Raw genomic sequence first — 26,509 nt, forward strand, 5'->3', positions numbered from 1 at the left:
GAGTCTAGAATGGCAGTGGCTAAAAGACAAAGAAGGGAAAAGCCAGCGAAAATAGAACAAAGGAAGGTCTGAGGATGATGGGAGTGACAACCTCAGATAAAACAAACAGCCCTCCTGGCTAGCCCAATTTACATAGGGCAGGCCCAGGGGGAGGAGAAAAAAACATACAAAAAGAGGAATCAAAATTGGGTGGGGGGGGGGGGTTTCTCCTCTTCATGTCTTTTGGGTTGGCCAGCCCTCACGCCTTGAGGAGGTATTTTCCTTTACTTTCTAAATAAAACTGAGCTGTAATACAGAGCTGTAACGCTGGTCCATACAAGGAAATTACACGGAGCCGTAACACTGGTCTGTCCGTTGCTTCAAATTTTTGTTGCAACGAGACAGAACTGAGGAAATCACATACTCCCCAGACAGTACCATACGGAGAAATGGCCACCCAAGGATTGTCTGGGGTAGGAACTAGCATATTGTGATGCCACATAGGCCAAATCCAGCCCACAGACTGTTTCTGTGCTGCCAGGGAGAAAGGAGAAAAGTGGGGGGACAAAAATATGAGATGACAAATGAATGGCCTGTGAGGCCTAAAACATTTGCTATCTGGACCTTTTGAGAAAAAGCATGCAGACCCCTAGTCTAGGGTAATGAACCTACTTCCTCTCACCACTTACTACTGATTAAAGATTCCACATTTAGTGAAGTTACTTGTTGACTTGTAGATTTTTATCTGGCAAAGATACCAAAAAGTTCTCTCTGGTGGAATATATACAAGCATGCTTCAGAGAGATTGTGGGTTTGGTTCCAGGCCACCACAATAAAGCAATTATCGAAATAAAGCAAGTCACATGAATTTTTTTGGTTTCCCAGTGCATATAAATAAAAACTATGTTTTACATTATACCATAGCCTATTCAGTATGCAATAGCATATGTCTAAAAAAGAAATGTGCATATCCTAATTTAAAAACACTTATGGATTAAAAAATGCTAACCATCATCTGAGCCTTCAGCAAGTTGTACTCTTTTTGCTGGTGAAAGTGAAAGTCACTCAGTTGTTGAATGATTCTTTGCGACTCCATGGACTGTAGCCTGCCAGACTCTATGGAATTCTCCTGGCCAGAATACTGGAGTGCATAGCCCTTCCCTTCTCCAGAGGATATTCCTGACCCAGGGGGTCTGAAATATTGTGAGAATTACCAAAATGTGACACAGAAATACTAAGTGAGCAAATGGTGTTGGAAAAATGGCTTCAACAGACTTGCTTGATGCGTCACAGCCATAAGCTTTCACTTTATAAAAACCACAATGTCTGTCGAACACATAAAAGCGAATCTCATTAAAATAAGTTCTGCCTGTGCCGATGCAATTCCAGTTCTGTAAGGATCAGCCACTGCAGATGCCCCCTCCAAAGTATTCTTCGGACACTGATCTGCTTTCGATAGCAGATTGAAAAGTTTCCTTACCTTTTAAGTAATCTGTTGTAACTTTCTGTATTTGCCTTTCAAATCTTTTATTGTCACTTTGGTTCAATGAATAAGTATTGTTTCACACTAACCTATGATCCTATCTGACCAAGTGTTTTAAAACCTTTTGATACCTTTGACAAAGTTCTTTTGACCTCTAGCTAACTTTGAGATGATTCCAAGGGCCCCTGAAACAACCCAAAGTAATTAGGTTCAATTGATATGTTAAATTACATAGGAAGACATTGTCAAATAAGTGGTGATAAACCTTAGGTTATATTATGTGGGTAAGTTCATTAATATAGATATTCCAAATTTATATGGAATTCCTAAAAATCTGGTGTGTGCTGGTATAATGCTACTAGTCTAATTCGAGTTACTATCTTAAAATGTCACATGTCCCAGAAATAACCAAGTTTCTTGTCAACTGCATTGTGATATCTTTAGCCATGCCATTTTGAGTCTTTTGTCATTGTTTTACTCTGATACTTTTACAAAATGAAGTACTTCAAGAAGATCCATAAAAAGGACTTTTTGACCAATATAAGTTGCTGATGACTTCCAGATAATACCACTGAACCGGGTAAGAAATTACAAAACTAATGGAGAATCTGATGGTTTCATCTAGATCAACAGGAGTTAATTACATGGGGCCAAGTGAACTGATAAATACAATTTATACTTTTATGACTTTTTGTCTGAAGTATTCGTGGCTTTTAATTTTTGTTTTCCAGAAAAACTTTCCTCTTATGCTAATAGAGACCTACAACAGAGACCTACAACATGCTGATAAAAGCATAACTTCTAAAATGAAGATGAAACATTATCTTTTCCTCTCTACCTGATCCCTCTGGAATCTGGCTTCTCCACCTGGCTCCACCCTGGACTTGATGGCTTATTGTTATCCAAACTGCCACTAGTTATACTAATCATCATTTTCATTTGTTCTCTCCTTGTTGTTTCAAACTGTTTTGTATTTCTGTCTACTGTACCATGACCTTACTAATGTCACCAGCTATATTACTGATATGTTACTGATGATTTTTCCAAGAGTCATGTATGGATGTGAGAGCTGGACCACAAAGAAGGCTGAGCACCGAAGAATTGAAGCTTTCAAACTGTGGTGCTGGAGAAGACTCTTGAGAGTCCCTGGGACAGCACGGAGATCAAACCAGTCAATCCTACAGGATATCAACTCTGAATATTCACTGGAAAGACTGATGCTGAAGCTCCAATACTTTGACCACCTGATGCAAAGAACCAAATAAATGGAAAAGACCCTGATGCTGGGAAAGATTGAAGGCAAAAGGAGAAGAGGGTGAGAGAGGATGAGATGGTTAGACAGCATCACCAACTCAATGGACATGAATCTGAGCAAGCCCCAGGAGATACTGGTGTACTACAGTCCATGAGGTCACAAAGAGTCAAACACAACTTAGTGACTGAACAACAAAATTACTGATATTCTATTTCACAAGACTGTTGTCTCTTATATTAACTGATGTGTAGAACAGGCCTCTGACAAAATTAATGGTGGCTAAGCTGGAATCAAGATTGCCGGGAGAAATATCAATAACCTCAGATATGCAGATGACACCACCCTTATGGCCGGAAGTGAAGAGGAACTAAAAAGCCTCTTGATGAAATTGAAAGAGGAGAGTGAAAAAGTTGGCTTACAGCTCAACATTCAGAAAACTAAGATCATGGCATCTGGTCCCGTCACTTCATGAAAAATAGATGGGGACACAGTAGAAACAGTGTCATACTTTATTTTGGGGGGCTCCAAAATCACTGAAGATGGTGAGTGCAGCCATGAAATTAAAATATTCTTACTCCTTGGAAGGAAAGTGATGACCAACCTAGACAGCATATTAAAAAGCAGAGATATTACTTTGCCAACAAAAGTCTGTCTAGTCAAGGATATGGTTTTTCCAGTGGTCATGTATGGATGTGAGTGTTGGACTGTGAAGAAAGCTGAGTGCCAAAAAATTGATGCTTTTGAACTGTGGTGTTGGAGAAGACTCTTGAGAGTCCCTTGGACTGCAAGGAGATCCAACCAGTCCATCCTAAAGGAGATCAGTCCTAGGTGTTCACTGGAAGGACTGATGCTGAAACTGAAACTCCAATACTTTGGCCACCTCATGCAAAGAGTGGACTCACTGGAAAAGACCCTGCTGCTGGGAGGGATTGAGGGCAGGAGGAGAAGGGGACGACAGAGGATGAGATGGTTGGATGGCATCACCAACTCGATGGACATGAGTTTGAGTAAACTCCGGGAATTTGTGATGGACAGGGAGGCCTGGCGTTCTTCGATTCATGGGGTCACAAAGAGTTGGACACGACTGAGCGACTGAACTGAAACAACTTGAGGCAACTGATTACATATATAACTCTATATAGAATAACCATAATAGTACAACTCTAGACATGGGACAAATAGATTCGTGGAATTAGATCTGATAGACAAAGTGCCTGAAGAACTATGGACAGAGGTTTATAACATTGTACAGGAGGCAATGACCAAAATCACCCCCCAGAAGAAGAAATGCAGAAAGCCTTCCTCAGTGATCAATGCAAAGAAATAATGGAAAACAACAGAATGGGAACAACTAGAGATCTCTTCAAGAAAATTAGACACAGCAGGGGAACGTTTCATGCAAAGAAGGGCACAATAAAGGACAGAAATGGTATGAACTGAACAGAAGCAGAAGACATTAAGAAGAGCTGGCAAGAATACACAGAAGAACTGTATAAAAAAAGGTCTTAGTGACCCAGATAACCACAATGGTGTGGTCACTCACCTAGAGCCAGACATCCTGGAGTGTGAAGATAAGTAGGCCTTAGGAAGCATCACTATAAACAAAGCTAGTGGAGGTGATGGAATTCCAGTTGAACTATTTCAGATCCTAAAAGAAGACACTGTTAAAATGCCACACTCAATATGCCAGCAAATTTGGAAAACACAGCAGTGGCCACAGGACTGGAAAAGGTCAGATTTCATTCCAATCCCAAAGAAGGGTAATGCCAAAGAACATTCAAACTACTATACAGTTGTGCTCATTTGACATGTTAGCAAGGTAATCCTCAAAATCTTTCAAGTTAGGCTTCAACAGTACATAAACTAAGAACTTCCAGATGTACAAACTGGACTTAGAAAAGGCAAAGGAACCAGAGATCAAAATGCCAACATCTGTTGGATCATAGAAAAAACTAGGGAATTCCAGAAAAACATATACTTCTGCTTCATTGACTACGCTAAAGCCTTTGACAGTGTGGAATTCTTAAAGAGTTGGGATACCAGACCACCTTACCTGCCTCCTGAGAAACCTGTACACAGGTCAAGAAGCAACAGTTAGAACTGGACATGGAACAACAGACTGGTTCCGAACTGGGAAAGAAGTATGTCAAAGCTATATATTGTTACCCTGCCTATATAACAGATACGCAGAGTACATCATGCGAAATGCCAGGTTGGATGAAGCTAGAATCAAGATTCCAGGGAGAAATATCAATAACCTCAGATATTCAGATGATACCACCCTTATGGCAGAAAGCAAAGATGAAAGCCTCTTGATGAAAGTGAAAGAAGTGAGTGAAAAGGTTAGCTTAAAACTCAACATCCAGAAACCAAGATCATAGCATCTGGTCCTTCATTTCATGGCAAAAAGGTGGGGGGAAAAATGGAAACAATGACAGACTGTTTTTTCTCGGGGTCCAGAATCACTGTGGACAGTGACTGCATGTGTGCTAAGTCACTTCAGTTCATCTGATTCTCTGCAACCTTATAGACTGTAGCTGGCCTGGCTCCTCTGTCCATGGGATTCTCCAGGCAAGAATACTGGAGTGGGTTGCCATGTCCTCTTCCAGGGGATCTTCCCGACCTAGGGACTGAACCGGTGTCTCCTGGAACTCCTGCATTGCAAGCAGATTATTTACTGCTGAGCCACCAGGGAAGCCCTGCAGCCACGACATTAAAAGACGCTTGTTCCTTGGAAGAAAAGCCATGACAAACCTAGAGAGCGTATTAAAAAGCAGAGACATCACTTGCCAACAAAGGTCTGCATATTCAAAACTATGGTTTTCCAGCAGTCATGTACGGATGTAAGAGTTAGACCATAAAGAAGGCTGAGTACCAAAGAACTGATGCTTTCAATTTGTGGTGCTAGAGAAGACTCTTGATAGTACCTTGAACAACAAGGAGATCAAACCAGTCAATCTTAAAGGAAATCAATCCTGAGTATTCATTGCAAAGGCTGATGTTGAAGCTCCAATACTTTGGCCACCTGATGAAAAGACCCTGATGGTGGGAAAGATTGAGGGGAGGAGGAGAAGGGGGCAACACAGAACAAGACGGTTGGATGGCATCACCAACTCAATGGGCATGAGTCTGAACAAACTCCGGGAGATAGTGAAGGACAGGGAAGCCTGGTGAGCTGTAGTGCATGGGGTCACAAAGAGTCGGACACGACTGAGTGACTGAACAAGACATAGGAAGAAGCAATAAGGGAAAGAATTCCATAGACTGTAAACTAGTACGACAGACAATCCAGAGAATTTTAGGTTATCGACAGGGCCTAATTTAAAAAAAAAAAAAAACTTGTTGAATGGCCTATCAATGAAATCCCCATCTGACCTAAGCACGAAAGTGGGACAAATTTGTCATGAAATGCCTCCCAACCCTAGATCAAATCTATGACCGGGGGGGGGGCGCTGTAGATAGAGAATGCTGCCTGCCATTCCAGCTCTACAAAGATCAAGCCTTCAGCCAGAGCCACTGACCACAGGGCAGCCTCAGGGAATTCAGGATGGAGAAAGAGCAGGAAACTTTCTGTACTCTGGATACGACCTTAGATAGTTAAGACTCATATCTAAGGGATGATTTCAATGAGCTAAGAATCTTGCATCTTCCCCAACACGGAAAAGTACTACGATCGTTAACTTGAGATGTTTTCTTTGTGATTAGCAGTAAACTTTTGATGTTCAACTATACGTTTTTCTTCCAGCAAATACTCCCATTAATATATACCTTGGCTCCTTCTTTACCTCTTCAGAGAATTCCTCAGATGATACTGTCCTCAGTAAGTTTCCCTGGATAAAACTTGCAACTTTTAGGTTCTGAGGTTTTTCTGTAACTTCCAAGAGTTATGATCCTCATAGACACTAATTATACATCTAACTCAGCCATCAAATTATCTTTAAATATTCTAGCTTTTCAGATGCTTTTGAATCAGTAATAAAAACTAACTGGTTCCCTAATAAATCAAAGAAAATCTGTCTATAGGTTCAGTTTTTATGTACCTGACAGTCATTTTACTTTTTTGAAAACTATAGTTTTACAACACATAATGACCAAAAGCAACGCTAGATTCAGGAGTGCAATTAATTTACATTTTTTAAATTATTTAAGCATGTATATCTACTTAAAAAGCATGAGATTGTGAGGGCAGGACACATTATTTAGTCAGTTTACAGAGTGCTCAGAATACAGGGTTTCCTTGGTGGCTCAGACAATAAAGAACTTATCTGTCAATGCAAAAGATGTGAGTCCAATCCCTGGGTTGGGAAGATTCCCTGGAGAAGGAAATGGCAACCCACTCCAGTATTCTTGCCTGGGAAATCCCAAGGACAGAGAAGCCTGGTGGGCTACAGTCCATGGGGTCACAAAGAGTCGAACACGACTGACAGCACACAGACAACTCCCCAGAATACAGAAACACCAAAACTCCTGGGAACAAACACCAAGACCCCAGGTGCTCCTGCAGCCTTTGGATGAGAAACCAGTGAGTTTTCCAACTGAATCGTCCTAACTTGAATAATGTGATTCATTACCCATCCCTAACAACAGAAGGGAAAATGTCATTCCCAAATTACCAACATTTGACTCTCAAACATCCTACATCTGCAATCTCCCTGCCTTCAACTGCTTGCTTTCCCTCATTCCGGCTCTGAGAAAAGACCCACAGTGTGTGGTGGGGGGCAAGGGATGGATGTGGAGCTTTTAGAAAACTATTCAATTCCCAAAAAGAGAGAAAGGAGGATTTGAGTAAATCAATAACAGCCTAAGGTAACTGGTAACATGGACAGAATCTTAAAAGGTCTACAAATTGCCTCCCCAGCTCCAGCCAGCTCAAAATTACCAATCCACCTGGACTTCTCATTGTCATACTGCTGAAACAACAAGCAGCAAAGACTTTCCTCCGAGCTCAATAGTTCCTGGCCATCTATACTTCAGTGTAAATTAGTTTACTCCAGAGCGGCTTCCTCTTAACGTCCACAGGACCACTGAAAAGCACAGATGCTGACAGAGGATGAGAAAGAGAATCCGGATGTACTAAGTGTGTGCGGCTTTTGAGACCACTGGGGCTTAGCTTCCCCGGCCGCCGTGCTTCTGCTATACAGCTCCTATTCTGACTGCATCCCCGGGGAGTTCTGAACGTTGGGAGCCCCACCATTATGTCAATGAAATGTCTCTCTGCTCTCCTTGCCGGAAAATTCTCAGCTGCAGCAGAAGATGTCTGCACCATTAGAGCAATGTGGCTGAAGGAGCCGGAGCAGGTTCTGAGTAATCACAGCCTAATCACATTTTAATTACATTGGCAATCAGTGAGTTCTTAAAAAAAAAGAAAAAAACCCACAAAACTAAGCACTCATTAAGTGCAACACAGAAACAGAAATGATTTTGCAGTGGCAGGAGCAGATAGGTCAGACTGATGACTTGATTTCCCACTTCTTAAGAATTTTAAAAACTCAACAGAAAGTTAAGTACAGCTCTTATTAAGATAGGTAAGAGATGACCACAAATAGTCTTCTGAAAAATAGGCTCCTGCCTGTGTTCCGATTTAGAAAACTTGAGGATGACTCAAGAGGGGGCAAAAGACAAAATGCAGCCTTCAAAATCAGCCAGACCTGAATTACAAGGTGGTCCACCACAAGCAAGTAAGTATCTTATCAGCTACCACTTTCTCACTGTGAGGAGCCAGGAAAGAGCAGGAAAGGAAATGCCCGGCATTTAGTAGACATTCAGTAAAGCACAGCTACTATTTCACCAAGTGTTAAAAGCATGAACCCTTTTAATCAAATTAGATAACATCATGCAATGACATTGCTTCCTCATTCAAAAAGATGACAACAGACATTTTTAATTAACATATTCCCTAAAGGAAGAATTTGATGCAAGCGCTTCTTTAATCCCAGTCACTGTTTTTCCAGTTCAAACACCTTCCATGTCATTATTTTCGGAGTTGACAGGCTGTAGCGACATCCCAGTAGCCATGCTACTCCTGAAAGTAAGAGTAACCTACTCTTAGGTCTTCCCTTGTGACTCAGCAGTAAAGAATTCGCCTGCCAATGCAGGAGACACGAGTTTGATCCCTGGATTGGGAAGACCCTCTGGAGAAGGAAATAGTAACCTACTCCAGTATTCTTGCCTGGGAAATCCCATGGACATAGGAGCCTGGTGGGCTATAGTCCATAGGGTCACAAAGGAGTCAGACCCACAAGGTTCCTCTGTCCATGGGATTCTCCAGGCAAAATACTGGAGTGGGTTGCCATGCCCTCCTCCAGGGGATCTTCCTACTCCAGGGATCAAACCCACATCTCTTGGGTCCCCTTCATTGGCAGGCAGGTTCTTTACCACTAGCACCACCTGAAGACAGACCCTCATATTCTCAGAACCTCTGCAGAGAACTCTGGGACAAGACTCTTTCTGCTGAATTTTAACCTGGAAAGACTCAATAGTAAGAGGCATTGGCAGCCACTCTGTGGCCATGAGGGAGTGCCTGTCTAAGACTGGAACCAACCCTAAGGAAAGAGAGGCAGACGACACACCCAGACAAAAGGGTTTCAGTTCTGGAGTCGAGACCATGCCCAAAGTCAAGTCTTCCTGGAACCTGCTAGCTTTTATGATACAATACATACCGTTTTGTTTAAACAAGTTTGGCTTAGCAATCCTGCTACTTACAAAAGAACCCTGAAAACTGAGGTTGTTGGTTTTATTTGATTTGTCTGTTTGGGCTCTCCATTTTGCTCCTAAGTAGAAATTACCTAAACCTTTAAATTTTCCTCATTACCCCTAACTCAAATGTTCAAGCCAATTCACCAACCAAAACAAAGTTAAAAAGCAATGTCTTGAGAATGTAGACAACTCACCTATACAGAACACATATTTTTCAGAGTGGAACCTGTGAATTCAATGTAATTCTAATCAAATCCCTGCAGAAAGGCCAATTGCAAGATCAGGAACTTTTCAAAATTCAGGAGAAACAGTTTAGAAAATATATCAACAGAAAATTGGAATGAAGATTCACTAACCATGGCCTTTCCATCAAAGCAAGACCCAGTTGCCCCTACAGCCAGTCCCTCCTTTTTCAGGAAGCTTGCACAACCCTCTTATCCTCATCCATCAGAGGGCAGACAGAGACAAAACCACAATCACAGAACACTAACCAAACTGATCACAGTTTTGTGTATCTTAATGAAACTATGAGCCATGCGATGAAGGAAACCACCCAAGACAGACGGGTCATGGTGGAGAGTTCTGACAAAACATGGTCCACTGGTGAAGGGAATGGCAAACCACTTCAGCATTCTTGGCTTGAGTGTCCCATGGACAGTATGAAAAGATGAGCCCCCCCAGGTCGGCAGATGTCCAATACGCTGCAGGAGAAGAGCGGAGAAATAGCTCCAGAAGGAACGAAGAGGATGAGCCAAAGCAGAAACAGTGCCCAGCTGTGAATGTATCTCATGGTGAAAGTAAACTCTGATTCTGTAAAGAACAATACTGCATAGAAACCTGGAATGTTAGATCCATCAATCAAGGTAAACCGGAAGTGGTCAAACAGAAGATGGCAAAAGTGAACATCAACATTTTAAGAAACAGTGAACTAAAATGAATGGAAATGGGCAAATTTAATTCAGATGACCATTATATCTACTGCTGTGGGCAAGAATCCTTTAGGGGAAATGCAGTAGCCTTCACAGTCAACAGAAGAGTCTGAAATGCAGTACTTGGGTGCAACCTCAAAAATGACAAAATGATCTCTGTTCATTTCCAAGGCAAACCATTCAATATCACAGTAATCCAAGTCTATGCCCCAACAACTAACAGCAAAGAAGCTGAAAGTGAACAGTTCTATGAAGACTTACAAGACCTTCTAAAACTAACACCAACATCCCCTTTTCATCATAGGGGATGGGAATGAAAGTAGGAAGTCAAGAGATACCTGGAGTAACAGGCAAGTTTGACCTTGGAGTACAAAACGAAGCAGGGCAAAGGCTAACTGAGTTTTGTCAAGAGAACACAAGGGTCATCAGCAAACACCCTCTTCCAACAACACAAAAGACAGCTCTACACACGGACATCATCAGATGGTCAATATCAAAATCAGATTGATTATATTATTTGCAGGAAGATGGAGAAGCTCTATACAGTCAACAAAAACAAGACCAGGAGCTGACTGTGGCTCAGATCATGAACTCCTTATTGCAAAATTCAGACTTAAATTGAAGAAAGTAGGGAAAACAATAGGCCATTCAGGTATGACCTAAATCAAACCCTTTACAATTATACACTGGAAGTGACAAATAGAGTCAAGGGATTAGATCTGATAGAGTGCCTGAAGAACTATGGATGGAGGTTCGTAACATTGGTATAGGAGGTGGTGATTAAAACCATCCCCAAGAAAAAGAAACGCAGAAAGGCAAAATGGTTGTCTGAGGAAGCCTTACAAATAGCTGAGAAAAGAAGAGAAGCAAAAGGCAAAGGAGAAAAGGAAAGATATACCCATCTGAATGAAGAGTTTCAAAGAATAGCAAGGAGAGATAAAAAGCTTTCCTCAGTGAACAATGCAAAGAAACAGAGGAAAACAACAAAATGGAAAAGATTACAGATCTTTTCAAGAAAACTGGAGATACCAGGGAGCATTTCATGCAAAGATGGACACAATAAAGGGTAGATACAGTATGGACCTAACAGAAGCAAAAGATATTAAGAAGAGATGGCAAGAATACACAGAAGAACTATACAAAAAAGGTCTTAATATGCCAGCACATTTGGAAGACTCAGCAGTGGCCACAGGACTGGGAAAGGTCAGTTCTCATCCCAATCCAAAAGAAGGGCAATGCCAAAGAATGTTCAAACTACCACACAACTGCATTCATTTCACATGCAAGCCAGGTAATGCTCAAAATCCTTCAAGTTAAGCTCAACACTACATGAACCAAGAACTTCCATATGTAGAAGCTGGATTTAGAAAAGGCAGGGGTACCAGAGATCAAATTGCCAACATTGTTGGACCATTAAAAAAGCAAGTGAATTTCAGAAAAACATCTATTTCTGCTTCATGTACTACACTAAAACCTTTAACTCTGCGGATCCCAACAAACTGTGGAAAATTCTTAAAGAGATGGGAATATCAGACCACCTGACCTGCCTCCTGAGAAACCTGTATGCAGGTCAAGAAGCAACAGTTAGAACCAGACATGGACCAACGAACTGGTTCAGAATTGGGAAAGGAGTACATCAAGGTTGTATATTGTCACCCTGCTTTTTTAACTTATGTGCAGAGTACATTATGCAAAACCCTGGGCTGGATAAATCTCAAGCTGGAATCAAAATTGCTGGGAGAAATCTTGATTTCTGCATATCATCTCAGATATGCAGATGACACCACCCTTATGGCAGAAAGCAAAGAGGAACTAAAGAGCCTCTTGATGAAAGTGAAAGAGGAGAGTGAAAAAGCTGGCTTAAAACTCAACATTCAAAAACGAAGATCATGGCATCTGGTCCATTACTTTATGGCAAAAAGATGGGGAGAAAATGGAAACAGTGACTGACTTTTATTTTCTTGGGCTCCAAAATCACTGTGGATGGTGACTGCAGCCATGATATTAAAAGATGCTTGCTTCTAGGAAGAAAAGCTATGACAAACCTAGACATCATATTAAAAAGCAGAGACATCACTTGCCAACAAAGGTCCATCTAGTCAAGGATATGGTTTTTTCAGTAGTCATGTATGGATGTGAGAGTTGGACCATAAGGAAAGCTGAGCACCAAAGAATTGATGCTTTTGAACTGTGGTGTTGGAGAAGACTCTTGAAAGTCCCTTGGACAGCAAGGAGATCAAACCAGTCAATCCTAAAGGAAATCAACCCTAAATATTCACTGGAAGGACTAATACTGAAGCTTAAGCTCCAATACTTTGGCCACCTGATGTAAAGAGCCAGCTCATTGGAAAAGACTCTGATGCTGGGAAAGACTGATGGCAGAAGGAGAAGGGCAACAGAAGATAAGATGTTGGATGGCACCACCAACTCAATGGACATAAGTTTGAGCAAGCTTTGGGAGATGGTGAGGGACTGGGAAACCTGGCATGCTGGAGTCCATAGGGTCGCAAAGTCAGACGCAACTGAACAACACAGACAAATTCTGAGAAGTAACTAAACCAGAAACACATACAGCTATATGGGAAACCATATAGCTTCAGGGGCAGGAGAAAGGGGAGATGAAGCAAAGGAAAACATGTTTCTGCCAGAAAAACTCAATACTACAAAGCTATGAGGTATAATTTACAATACTTGAAACTGCCAAACAAATCAATAAAAAAAAAAATCTAAACACTTCAATAAAAATGGGCAATGGGCAAAGGAAGTGAGGAAGCAATTAACACAAGAAGAAAAACAACTAGGCAATAAAGACATGAAAAATAGGAAGAGTGCTTGGCCAACAGCACCGCTGGGAAGGATGGGAAAAGGTGCTCATGGCTGTGTTTGAGGGGAGTGAAGCAATCATTTGTATTCACAGCTCAAAACACACATTTGACTCCAAAACTTCACTTCCTGAAACTCACCCTAAAGAAATAAGAAAGGAGGGCCTTCCCTGGTGGTCTAATGGCTAAGACGTCAAGCTTCCAAATCAGGTGGCCCAGGTACAATCCCTGGTCAGGAAACTGTCACAATTAATAAGAGTTTGCATGCTACTACTAAAGAGTCAATGTGCTGCGACTAAGACCCAGTGCAGTCAAAGAAACAAATAATTTTTTTAAAGTAACTTTAAAAAAAAAAAAGGGAGAGCTCAAGAATATTCATTACAGCATTATTTTTAACAGAAAAAAAGAAGGGAGTGGAGTGGAGGAGGGAGGAAATGAAAGAAACTTAAATGTTGAACAAATGTTTGTTACCTGGATAGAGACTGAAAGAAGCATTTGTTATACTTCTGTGAATGGAATTCACCCTTTAAGAATAATGTATTATTTAAAAATCACTGCCAACACCTTCTGAATGTGCAAATAACCCTCTTATTTAAAACTCTTTCTGAAATTGTCTTTTATTTAAATAATAGCTAGCTGGCCTAGCATTAGGTATATATATTATGGTACAACTGAATATTAATATGTGTTCAATGACCTGGATTTACATAAAGTACACCCACAGTTAGGGAATGAGCAGGCTATAATACAGCATGAATAGTGGCTATAATGTACAGCACAGGGAAATATAGTCATTATTTTGTAATAAGTATAAATGGAGTATCAGCTATAAAAATACCGAATCACTATTACACCTGAAACTAATATATTGTAAATTAACTATCCATCAATATTTTAAAGATCTTATGTATAGAATAGAATGCTATATTTCTATAAATATACATTTTTATATTCATTTTTATATATTTGCCAAGAAAGATCTAAAGAATATACACAAAACATTTAACAGTGGGTTATGACTGGCTTGTAGGACTGTAATTATCATTTTCCTCTTTTCATAGATCTGCATTTTCTAAGTTACTGAAGTTATTATACATCCTTTTCATTGGAAGAAAAAATTACATAAATGTTAATTTTTGGAAAAGGAAAACCAGAAGTGACCAACATGCGTCCCAATGCTAATGTAGCAAAGAAAAAGATGTTTTTCCCCTTCCCTGTGGTTTAGGCAACAGAATGCAACAGGACACTACTAGTTCCCCCAGACAGCACTCAGTGGAGGCAGAACACCCCTGTGACCACCACGTGGCATTCACTTCTTCATTCAGTCATTCATTTGCTCATGACCTCCCATGGGCCAGATGCAGTGCTTGGAAAGGCTACTTGAAAAACATCTGTTCTTCTGCAAAATCTGACACAGAATGCATTTGATGAGTTAGGGTGGTTTATGCATTTTTTATAACTAAATTTTTCTCCTCCTACTGCCCTTAGATTGTGCATATCCTACGTGGGCTTTTTCATAGTGCATCACTGTCTCCTTCCCCACACTCAACCATAATTGCTAAATTTGGAAGTGATGAGGAGTAAGTGCCACAGAGTTTGGCCCAGAGCGCCTTTAAATTCAAGAGTGTTTAAAAGCTTCATGAAATCCTATTCAAGGATGCGACTCAAAAACCAGGAATATGTGCAGGTCACTCTGAGTTCAGTAAGCTCGAGGAGAGGATGTGGCTGTTCCGTATCATTAACGACCATCTCTGAGAGAGTGGTTGGTCCGTCCAAGCTCCATCAGAAGACCGGAAACCCTAATGATCAGACTCTCCCTCCCTCTGTAGCCAAATACCTTGGCAGCATTACAAGGGTCCCATCTTGTGGTTTATTCCTTCTGCAAGAACTCACCATCCTAAAGAAAAGTCCATTACAGAAAATCAAGGAAGCAGTGAACCAATGGACACGGAACACATAATAAATCCTGCTCGTGAATTATTGAGTAACTTGTCCGTAACAGCTTTTAATATTTTAGGCCAGCCAGTGATTTCCAAAAAGTAACACAAGACCCTTTAGACAGGTTGGAAGTTGAGAGAACTGCAGCTCATCCTTTTCTTGTCTAGTCAGATTAACAGTTTCAGTGAAGAAATACCTGTTTTATATAAAAGAAGAAGGAAATTCCCCTCCCCCCGTCTCTAGCGCCATATCAACGCATATGTGTTAGGTCTGGTAAGACCATGCAGCTACATGTCATACAATTATGGGAACAAATACTGCTAGGGTAAACTTAACTAGATCCAACTATTATTTCATTGGTACTTTCTATGTACCGGCCACCACGAGCTCTATAAAAGTAAAATGGCCTCTGTCCTCCACCAGCTCCCTGTCAGCTGGGAGACAGGTATTTACACAACTAATTTTATATCAAGATGAACCTGATACCTCTAATAAGAAAATCAAACACCCCGTTACAGGAGCTACGGGCACAGACTCTGCAGGCAGGCTGCCTGGGGGGAGTTCTGGTTCTACTTCCCATCGGCACAGCGAGCTTGGCGAATTACTTTGCCCTCTCTGCCTCAGTTTCCTCATCTGCAGCATGGACATAATCCCGGTGCCGATCTCACAGGGGTACTGTGAAGACTAAATATGACATGAGTGAAGGACTGTTCATGTTGGTGTAATTGTCACCAGCATATGAGGTAAGGAGGGACTGATTATGATAAGAACCTGGGGAAGCGGTCCAGAGAAATGGAACCTGTGGCCAAGTTCTGAATAACGATGAGGAATTTGGCAAGCCGTGATGGGAAAGAAGGGGCAATTTGCATCCAAGGGTTAGCCTGAATGAAGGCCTAGGGGTGAGGAGAAGAGGGTCGAGGACCACTGAGCGATGTGGCAACCATACCAGGCCGGTGAGCTGTAGGTCTGGGGAGCACAGAGGAAGCAGAGAGGCGAGCTGGCTGGGAGCTGGCGGCAGCGGGTGGTGGCTGCCAGGCTCCGATTCCATGGGGGAGGCGAGCCCGAGACAGGGTACCACAGTAGGCGGGAACATGGATTCTGACTTTGAATCTGGGTTCTACCTCTGAAGAACGATGTGATCTTGGGCAAGGTTACCTAATCTTTCTATTCCTCGGTTTTCTTACCTGTAAAATGGGTGTGATGAGGAGTAAATGAGTGTCTAGGTGAAGTGCTTAGAGTCGCGCTCAGCACAGGGTGACATATGTAAGTGTTTGCTGATGGAAGGCGCCACATGCACCTATAGCAGTTCTTCCTGACCTGCCAACCCTGCAGAAAATGATCAGGAGGAGGTCTGAGCAACAATGAGCTCAAGGGTATAAGAGCACTTTTCAACTCTTCAAAAATGTTACCACAAAAATAACGGCTCTCTTTGGGACAAAAATGTTCATGGCCCACAATGGAATTTCACCTCAAAACACAGACCAAGTCAGAGCTGGCGCTAAAGTGAGGCACACACACCAGGCAACATGGCTGAGTCTGCCAAGACCCCCCAGGTCGCCCTGGCCCATGAGAAGTGGCCAAGTGCACCATTTATGAGAAGCTGGGATCTGTGCTGAGGTTTGAATGACGTCAGACTTCCCTGGTAACTCAGATGGTAAAGCGTCTGGCTACAATGCGGGAGACCCAGGTTCAATCCCTGGGTCAGGAAGATCCCCTGGAGAAGGAAATGGCAACCCACTCCAGTACTCTTGCCTGGAAAATCCCATAGATGGAGGAGCCTGGTAGGCTACAGTCCACGGGGTCGCAAAGAGTCGGACACGACTGGGTGACTTCACTTTCACTTTAAAGGTGTCAACATTCAGGAGTGGGAGGGAAGGGCGTGAAGAGAATGTACCATGACCCCTCGAGCAAGCCCTGAGGCAAGAACTTACTTCCAGATCCATCCTTGACTCTAGGTCCTTCGGGTTTGGCCTCAGAAACGATGTTCGCATTGGCGTTATTCTCCATCTCGATCACAAAGTCACTGTCCTCCTCAAACTCAGGGTGGCTAAAGATCCAATCCAGTGCTCTTTCCAGATTACTATTCTGATGAAACAAAACATTTTTACAATGTATGCTGTCCTGGGGCCTCATTATATCCTGACCGTTTGAACCAGGATGTCAAGTAGACAGGGCTGAACGCCTGAATTCATTAGTCCTAAGTGGCTCTGAGTAAGAGGCTCTGACCCTGTCTATGAAATGCACTTTCCATGGACATTCTGCAAGTCTCTCAACTGAAGTCTGTAATTGGATTCGCTGGAAAACAGTTCAGAGCAGCAGGTCAGCATTCCAAAGCCACATCAGTCCTAGTTCAGCATTTCTGTGGGCTGATGCTGATAATGATGAGAGGCTGAAAGCCAAAGAGAATGGCATCTGTCTTAGTACGGCTCTTTCCAAAGCCACACTAACTGCAATGCTACCTTCTCCACCAACTGTATTTTGTGCAGATAACCATGCAGGATGGAGGGAAGCTAACATGGGTACCAGGTCAGAGCTTTTCTCCTAAATGTTGGCAGAGTGGTTGAACCGCAGCAGAGACAAGACTGATGCCTTAATTAATGAAGACAACACTGGTTAGCTAAGTTACATTGTTTTAAACTGAACTCCATGTAATTCAAATCAATGGACCATAAAAGCATTTCCGTCAATCCCCTTTGTGACATTACTTGATGAGTTAAACAATTTGTTTAGATGTAGGCAAAATGTCCAATTAAACAGTCAAGCAAGTAAAATAATTGGGGCATAAACAAGTACACTGAGTATAATAAACTCCAGTTGAAACACTTCAAGCATTTTAAAGGGAAACAGATTGTTCCAGCCAAACTGTCCAGAGCCAGCCAGGAGCCCTTGTGACCTCAGCAAGGGGCCCCATCAGAACCCAGTTAGGATGGCAAGAAGGACTCGGGAGCAGATACCCACTCAAAATGAATTGGTTCTGGTGGCTTAGTCACTAAGTCATGTCCAGCGCTTGCAATCTTGATCCCTTGGACTGTAGCCCGCCAGGCTCCTCTGTCCATGGATTTTCCCAGGCAAGAGTACTGGAGTGGGTCGCCATTTCCTCCTCCAGGGGAACTTCCCAACCCAGAGATCGAACCCACGTCTCCTGAATTGGCAGGCTTTACCACTGAGCCACCGAGGAAGCCCTCAAAAATGGATTATGGTGTGGGGAAAAAAAAAAAAAGTACTTTCCCTCAATATTAAACAGACGTCTGCACTGCAACAGGAAGGCTTCTGTCTGCCCTCCAATTTCCTGGTCCCGTCTTTCCTGATAATATCAGGACTTTACGAATACCTGATAAACCTTCTCTCTCCACAGAGAGAAACAGAAGCAGAGAATTCCAAAGAGACTTCTCCATGAGGAGCTTTGAGAGAGAACACTCCAAGATCTTGGTATCAGAAAAGCACAATTTCTCCTGAAGAACTGCCTTATTGAACACAGGATCTCAAGCATCCCTCCTTCCTCTAAGGCCACAAGCAAGCTCCAAGTAAAGTCTCTGCCTCATGCTAATAAACATTAAGAGGACACAGAGTGTCTTTCAGCTGGATTATCTTACCTCCATTGTATTATCTCCCTCGCTTTTTAAAAATATCCTTACTCTTAAAAATCTCTGTAGGTTTCCCTCAATCATTTATTTTAGCTTTATATATACTACATGCAAATAAACCTTTCTGGGGCATAGTGGATATGAGACAGACATGATTCAAAATGATCAGAGGACACTGGAAAGTTTCAGTTGCCACTGACAGAAGAGGCAGGGGTTCACATGGTCTCTCGTGCTTACCGTTGCTCGCAGGGCCTGAATAGCCTGATTTCGATGGAATCCCATGGAGGTAATGATAGCTACAGTTTCTTCCGGAGGTTGGTTATCCAATCCAGTAGCACCAAAAACAGAGGCCCCAGCAGAAGCTGCTCCTCCATAACCAGGCATGGTCAGCGGTTCAGCAAAATCTGGAGAAAAGAATCACACTCAGGCCCTTTCCTTTTTTGGGTCTTGAAATAAACAACCCTTTAGAGCTAACAAGAAAAAATACCTAAAGTTACAATAATCAAGACAGTCTAAAACTGGCATAAGAACAAACATATAGATCAATAGCCTAATAGAATAGAATTCAGAGTTCAGATATAACCCTACATATCAACGGTCAACTGATTTTCAACAAGGGTACTGAGACCATTCAGTGGGGAAAGGACAGTCTTTTCAACAAATGGTGCTGGGACAACTACATAGCCACATGCAAAAGAATAAATTTGGATCCCTACCTCACATCATATGCAAAAATTAACTCCAGATGGATCACTGGCCTAAATGTAAAAGCTAAAACTACAAAACTCTTAAAAGAAAGCATATAAGAAATCTTTGTGACCTTGGGTTAGGCAATGGTTTCTAGATACAACACCGAGAGCACAAAGCGACAAAAGAAAAAAAATAGACAAAAGATAACCCATACAACAGAAGAGCATATTTGTAAACCATATATCCCACAAGGTAACTATTCAGAGCTCTTCGAACTCAAAAATACAAAGACAACTAACCTCATTAAACAGGCAAAGCATGTAAATAGATATTTCTCCAAAGATACATAATTGGTCAATATGCATATGAAAAGGTATTCATCATTAGCCATTAGGGACATGAAAATCAAAACCACAATGAGATTTACAAGGGTTGGTGAGGATGTAGGAAAACTGGAGCCTTCATACATCGCTAGGGGGGATGCCACACAGTCACTGTTAAAAAACAATTTGGTAGCTTCTAAGAGAGTTAAACACGGAGCGACTGTATGACAGAGGAATTCCACTCACGAGAAATGAAAACATGTCCATACAAAAATTTGTACATGGGGACTTCCCTGATCTTCTGGTGGCTGAGAAGCTGCCTGTCAATGCAGAGGACACAGGTTCAATCCCTGGTAGGGGGCGATCCCACTTGCTTCACAGCAACTAAGCCCTTGGACCACAACTGCTGAGCCCACGTGCTGCAACGACTGAAGCTCCTGCACTTGAGCCCGTGAGCCCCAGAGAAGCCTCAGAGAGAAGGCACCGCGATGAGAGCCCGTGAGCCCCAGTGAAGCCTCAGAGAGAAGGCACCGCGATGAGAGCCCGTGAGCCCCAGTGAAGCCTCAGAGAGAAGGCACCGCGATGAGAGCCCGTGAGCCCCAGTGAAGCCTCAGAGAGAAGGCACCGCGATGAGAGCCCGTGAGCCCCAGTGAAGCCTCAGAGAGAAGGCACCGCGATGAGAGCCCGTGAGCCCCCGTGAAGCCTCAGAGAGAAGGCACCGCGATGAGAGCCCGTGAGCCCCCGTGAAGCCTCAGAGAGAAGGCACCGCGATGAGAGCCCGTGAGCCCCCGTGAAGCCTCAGAGAGAAGGCACCGCGATGAGAGCCCGTGAGCCCCCGTGAAGCCTCAGAGAGAAGGCACCGCGATGAGAGCCCGTGAGCCCCAGAGAAGCCTCAGAGAGAAGGCACCGCGATGAGAGCCCGTGAGCCCCAGTGAAGCCTCAGAGAGAAGGCACCGCGATGAGAGCCCGTGAGCCCCAGTGAAGGGTAGCCCTCGCTCACTGCAGCTAGAGAAAGCCCACACACAGCAGCAAAGACCCAGTGAAGCCAAAAACAAAATAGATCTTTAAAATATATTTCAAAAAAAAATTTGTACACAAAAGGTTTATAGCGGCATTATTCATAATAGCCAAAAAGTGGAAACCCAAATATCCATCAATTGATGAAAGGATAAATAAAACATAGTATGCCCATACAACAGACTATTATTCAACCAAAAAAGAAATAAAGTACCAATACATGCCACAACATAAATGAACCTTGAAAGCATGATGCTAAGTGATAGAAACCAAAAACAAAAGATCTCACATTGCATGATTCCATTCGTATGAAACATCCAGAACAGACAAATCCACAGAGCCAGAAAGAAAGTAGATTAGTGATTGCCAGGGGCTGGGAAGAACAGGGAAAATGGAAAGTGACTTTTATTATCTACAGAATTTCTTTTTGGATGGTTGCAAAACTCTGTGAATTTACTAAAAGCCACTGTAATATACACTTTTTATCTGGGGAAAGTATTTTTCCTCTTTATTTTTTAAATTCTAAAAGTATGATAACACATTTACAGGAGACTTGGAAAATACAGAACAAAGTTACATATAGTTCCACTATATATTACAATTATTTTTTCTAGTAGATAAATTAAGATTTTTAGTTGGAGTTTCAATATCAAACTCAATAATTAGTAGAATGAATAGACAGAAAAGTAGAAGGATATAATAGACCTGAAAAGCACTATGAACCAATTCAACATAATTAATATTTATACAACTGAACTGTATACTTTAAATGAGGGAATTATATGGTATGCAAATTATACCTTAATAAAGTAGATAAAAGTTAATGCCAACTAAACAGCCTCTATTTCTTCATGCCCATTCTTCTATCTCAAGTTCTCATCATTTCTTAGCTAGAAGTATATCGCACATCTTTCCAATTTTTTTTTTTGCTACTGGATTATACATTTTAAAAGGGTGAATTCTCTCTCAACAAAGCTGTTATTTAAAAGAGGAAAGCAAAGACTGTGACTTTGCTACACAGGCAAAATAGCCATCCTCTCCCATCCACTCCGTGCAGCAGATTATGAGCTGATAAATCATTTTCTGGGACACACCCTGAGGACACAGAAGGACCAAGGCTTAACATCATTGAGGACCAATCATGTCAGACTCCAAAGTCATCCCATTTTCTGACCACCTACCTGGCTCTTCCATGTGAACAACGATCCAGTTGAAGGCCACCTCGGCTCCCATATTTCCAGTAAAATACACAGCCTTCCGACATGCTTCTAGAGGGAAGCCCATCTCAGCCAGCTGCATCACCGATGACTCATCAATATCTGATGCTACAGGGCACACAGAATAGTCTGGTGTAAAAAGTCAATCCTATTTCTTCTTGTCTTAGCTTCTCTTCACCCCTTATCCACATGCTACCCAAAGAAGGTGCTATTTTGTTTAATGTTTAGATGGTGGTTTAACTGTGTTTTGTTTTAAGCCATCCAAATGTTAAGCTATTTGAGCTGAGTTTTTATCTTTGACCTAAATAGGAACCATGGTAATTACCTGAACAATCCAAGCACTGAAAAACAACCCCCTAATTTCCAATGGGGAGATCTAGTGTATTCCCAGAACCATTTCAGTCTCTTACATCATTCTCAAGGCCACTACAGCAGCCTCTCTTAGGACTGAAATTGGAAGAGAAAGCATTCTCTACAGGCCAAAAAGCTTATACCTTAAGCCTCACAGGAAGTTATACCAGGTCTTTAGATATATCAGCAATCAAAGGATGCAATCACTCTGAGAAATTAAGATAGAAGGAAAGTTTTTTAACTGTATACATTTAAGATATTAAAAAAGATTGCTTTACAAACCCAACTTTGGCTTAGACACAGGTTTTCTTTTCTTTTCACGATAACATATAGATATGGGTAGACAGGGCTTCCCTGGAGGCATAGATGGTAAAGAATCTGCCTGCGATGCAGGAGACCCATGTTCAGTCCCTGGGTCAAGAAGATGCCTTAGAGAAGGAAACGGTAACCCGCTCCAGTATTCCTACCTGGGAAATCCCATGGACAGAGGAGCCTGGTGGCCTATAGTCCATGGGGTCGCAAGAGTCGGACACAACTTAATGACTAAACCACGGGTAGAGAGGTGTGGAAACACACACCTATACATACACATGACTATAGGCTTGTATGTATATTCATTCATACACATACATGTACATGGGTGTGTATGTATGTTCGTGTGTGTGTACCCATACCACCTACACGAGGCTCTCAAATTACACCACAGGTTGGGAGGGAACTGGAGCACAAAATATCTGCCTTTTGTTTCCCACGCCCTGAGGTCTGTAATCTGCTGAAAACTCTGCCAGAGGCAGCAATCAGTAGTAGAAGAACTGAGGAACAGATATTTCTGTTCTACAAAAAATATACTGAAAATGTATTTACCAAAGTTCTATCTCACAATGAGGATACACAGAACATCCTATCAAGATAAAATTTTAAGAAAGCAATGATATAGGACAACAGTGATTCCTCAATTGTGTTCTAGAGAATCCTAGTGTTCTAAGAGAGATGAACCACAAAATTAATGAACCACAAAACAAAGGGCTCCCATTGTCAAATAAGTTTTTTAAACCTACATTCTCTGTTCTCCCGAGAAATTCACAGTGTGCATTACGGTAGTGAAAATTCTAAAGTCCTGTAATAAAGACTCCTGCAGTAGGTTGGGCTTGCCATGTACATACTACAGTATACACAATAGATAACCAACAAGGACCTACTGTATAGGAAAGGGAACTATACCAATATTTTATAGTAACCTAGAAAAATCTGAAAAAAAAATAGACATATGTATAACTGAATCACTGTGCTATATACATGAAACTAATATTACATTGTAAATCAATTATACTTCAAATAAAATTTTTTTAATATTTTAAAATTTTAGTAATTAAAAAAAGGATTCCTCTGGGCAGAAACTATGAAACTCTTTCAGAGAATAGTTTTCAACACCTTGTGAAAGACTCTGCTCTCTAGAATGCAGTTAAGTAATGCAACTTAATAAGTGTATGTATGCACGTAACAGCATATTAAATTGAAAATGTCTAATTACATTTTGGGGGAAATAGAGTGAACCAGGCATAGGTAAAGAACAGTAGAAGGACAGATGGCAAATGTTAATACTGGTTATAGATGGGTGATGAAACCAGAGATGACTCTTATCACTAATAGGTAATTTCTACATATCTTTTCATTTATAGTAAGAATATAATCAAAGTTACTCCTTTTAAATGTCTGAGAAAGGTTGGATATAAATATAAATTAACCCCAGATAATGTTTTCTCCTGGTGAATACAGCTGATAGGACAGCAGGCTTAGATCAGGAGGAAAATAGAAAACTGCTGACTGTGAGCTGAAGTGCTCACAGTCAGACAGACTCCTCTGACACAGTTCCAGCCACCATTCACCTCCCCTGGGGCAAGATCCTGGAGACTGGCTCTCTGCAGGGTTGGGACAGCCAGGAAACTCCTCACACTCCAGACAAGGTCAAGTGACAGGAAAGCATGCCTGACGCCTAGCCTTGGCGCTGGTCCTAGCTCTTAGGTCTCTGAACTTCCCTGGGTATCAGTTTTATCCTCTGCATAAAGGTCACCTGCTCTGCCCATCTTACTGTGACAATCGAACAAGAAGCTGGCCTTTGTATTATTATAATAGTACATTTATACACAGTTAAAAGAATTTATGGAGTCATAAACTCAACAATGACTCATGGTAACCATTCAAAAATACTGTTATCATTACAATGAAATTATTTGCAGAGGCAATGGTTTGCCCTCGCTGCCCCTAACAGCCTCTGCCAGCAACCAGCAAATCAAAATTGACCCAAGAAGGCAAGCATGGAGGTCTAAGTCAAATGATCAATCACATGAAGTGTTTTTTGGCAAAGTAAAACACTTGAACTTCTAAATTAACAATAGTGTCTCCGGTAAGGCTTTGTAGACAAAAAGATTCAGAGTATTTTGTGTTATTACATATTCCTTCTTCCTCCTAATTAGTATCTAAATATTGACTCTAAAATATTTTGCTTTTTTTCATGTTCTTTAGAAAATCAAAAGTATCAACTCACCCAGGATTAAGGAACTAAATGGCTACAAAATGAAACAATCCAATGACACTGCCACCCTTAAGAGTATTAATTAATACTACCATGTCCTGCCAACCGTGTACCTTCATTACGTGTCCTGAAGGAGGGGACAAAGTGACAAGTCACTGTGCTATCACTGCGGCAAGAGACCTACTCATGTGGCCAGGGAAGGAGGAAATGGCATCAGTGTCCCCCATTCACATATGAGGAAACTGATGCTCAGAGAAGTTAATGATTCTAGGTCACACAGCCACAAGTGGCAAAGCCAAGATTCCGACTCAGGGCTGGCTGGCTCTCACACTGAAGTTCTCTCTCCTGAAACACAGGGCCATCTATTCAACACATTACTGGTTTAGATTTGCTGTGACCTCAACTTGCAGACCAAGGTTTATTCCCACCCATGGGAAAAGCTGCCCATACACACGTACAGAACAACGCCCTTTACTGAACCCCCACAGCTAAATGCGTTAGACCAGTAACAATGGTAGGACACAGAGAAAAAACATAAAAGGTACATACGGTCTATCAATTGGGTCATCAGGCGATCTGGAAATCAAAGGAGAGGGCAGGAAGTGAGACCCAACCATGGCAAAGAGTTCTAGAGAAAGAAAGAGAGTTAACCCGGAGCACTCCGTCACCCCCACCCATTAAGACCCCACACTGTGTCAGCCCCGTGGCCCTCCACGCTGGCCAGCCAAGCCCAACGTAAAGTCATTCCAGGAAGGAGGGAGAATATCCAGTTTCAGGCATTTAGAGCAGATAAAACACGATGCTCTGCTGATCATCTTAAGGAACTAAATGATTTCCTTCCCTGTACTTCCAAGAACTCCATATAATTACAATCCAGAGACTCTGTTATGAACGTCAGAAAAAGCAGGAGCAATGCTAATAGACCACCTTGCAGTTCTCTGACACTCTGATCTTTCTGGAATTCCTTTAATGAACCACCTATACCACATAGCCTGGACCACCCCCCCCCCCCCCCCACAGACCCCTTCCCTGCCCTCCACCCTCTGCAATTTAGCCTTGGACTTAGCGTTAGAGAATAATGTAACACAGGTGCCAATCTTGAATCCTCTCTTGCTCCTCCTGGATTCACTTCATACCCCAACAGGGTCACCAATAATGGTCACTGCTCAGCTGACAGACATCCTGTGGGGCAGGCGCCCCAAGCACTCCGGCACTATTAGCTAATGTACCTAATTAACTCATTAGGAAGGTGAACAGCAAACACGTGGGCTAGCAAAGCCAGAATGAAAGTGATTTCACCAGAATAACTGAACTAATGATGAAGCCAAGATCTCTCCAAGCTGTGCTTGGACTCACAAAGGCAATGGTTTTTCACATGTACTTTTCTCTTTAAAAGTATTCTTCACGAGGACCACTTTAAGTTCACAGAGAGTAAGAGAAGCTCAAAGTGTTCTCTTGCTATGAAGCTATGAAGCTGGGGAGGCGAGAAGTGGGCAAGACTTTTAAAACCAACACACACTGTTCAATTTCCCTTTTTGGTTCTCCAAAGATACTCCAAGAAGGACACAGCTCCCCTAGACTAAGAGCCCACTGAAAACACACTCCTCTTCCCCACAGGCTTATCAGAGAAGAGAGGAGGGAGACAAAGCCAGAGGCAAGGTAACCCAAAGACTTCCTGGAGACCTGCTGCCC

At 42.1% G+C, this 26,509-nt stretch overlaps 1 protein-coding gene across 3 annotated transcripts in view; it reads right to left on the bottom strand.

Moving 5' to 3' along the window:
- The window catches only part of USP13 (ubiquitin specific peptidase 13), a 129,393-nt gene that overhangs the window by 11,039 nt on the left and 91,845 nt on the right, over positions 1-26,509 (bottom strand). For 2 of the 3 annotated variants that reach the window (XM_070466349.1, XM_070466350.1), the window contains 4 exons: positions 25,367-25,393; positions 21,898-22,041; positions 18,924-19,090; positions 17,034-17,187 (listed from right to left, as the gene is read on the bottom strand). In XM_070466349.1, the coding sequence (XP_070322450.1) occupies positions 17,034-17,187; positions 18,924-19,090; positions 21,898-22,041; positions 25,367-25,393 (492 nt within the window). Of the gene's footprint in view, positions 1-16,286; positions 16,429-17,033; positions 17,188-18,923; positions 19,091-21,897; positions 22,042-25,366; positions 25,394-26,509 lie in introns of all 3 variants that reach the window. The other variant, XR_011487285.1, reaches the window with a different exon arrangement.

The sequence above is a fragment of the Odocoileus virginianus genome, chromosome 4 (assembly GCF_023699985.2).
Source record: "Odocoileus virginianus isolate 20LAN1187 ecotype Illinois chromosome 4, Ovbor_1.2, whole genome shotgun sequence".
Lineage (NCBI taxonomy): Eukaryota > Metazoa > Chordata > Mammalia > Artiodactyla > Cervidae > Odocoileus > Odocoileus virginianus.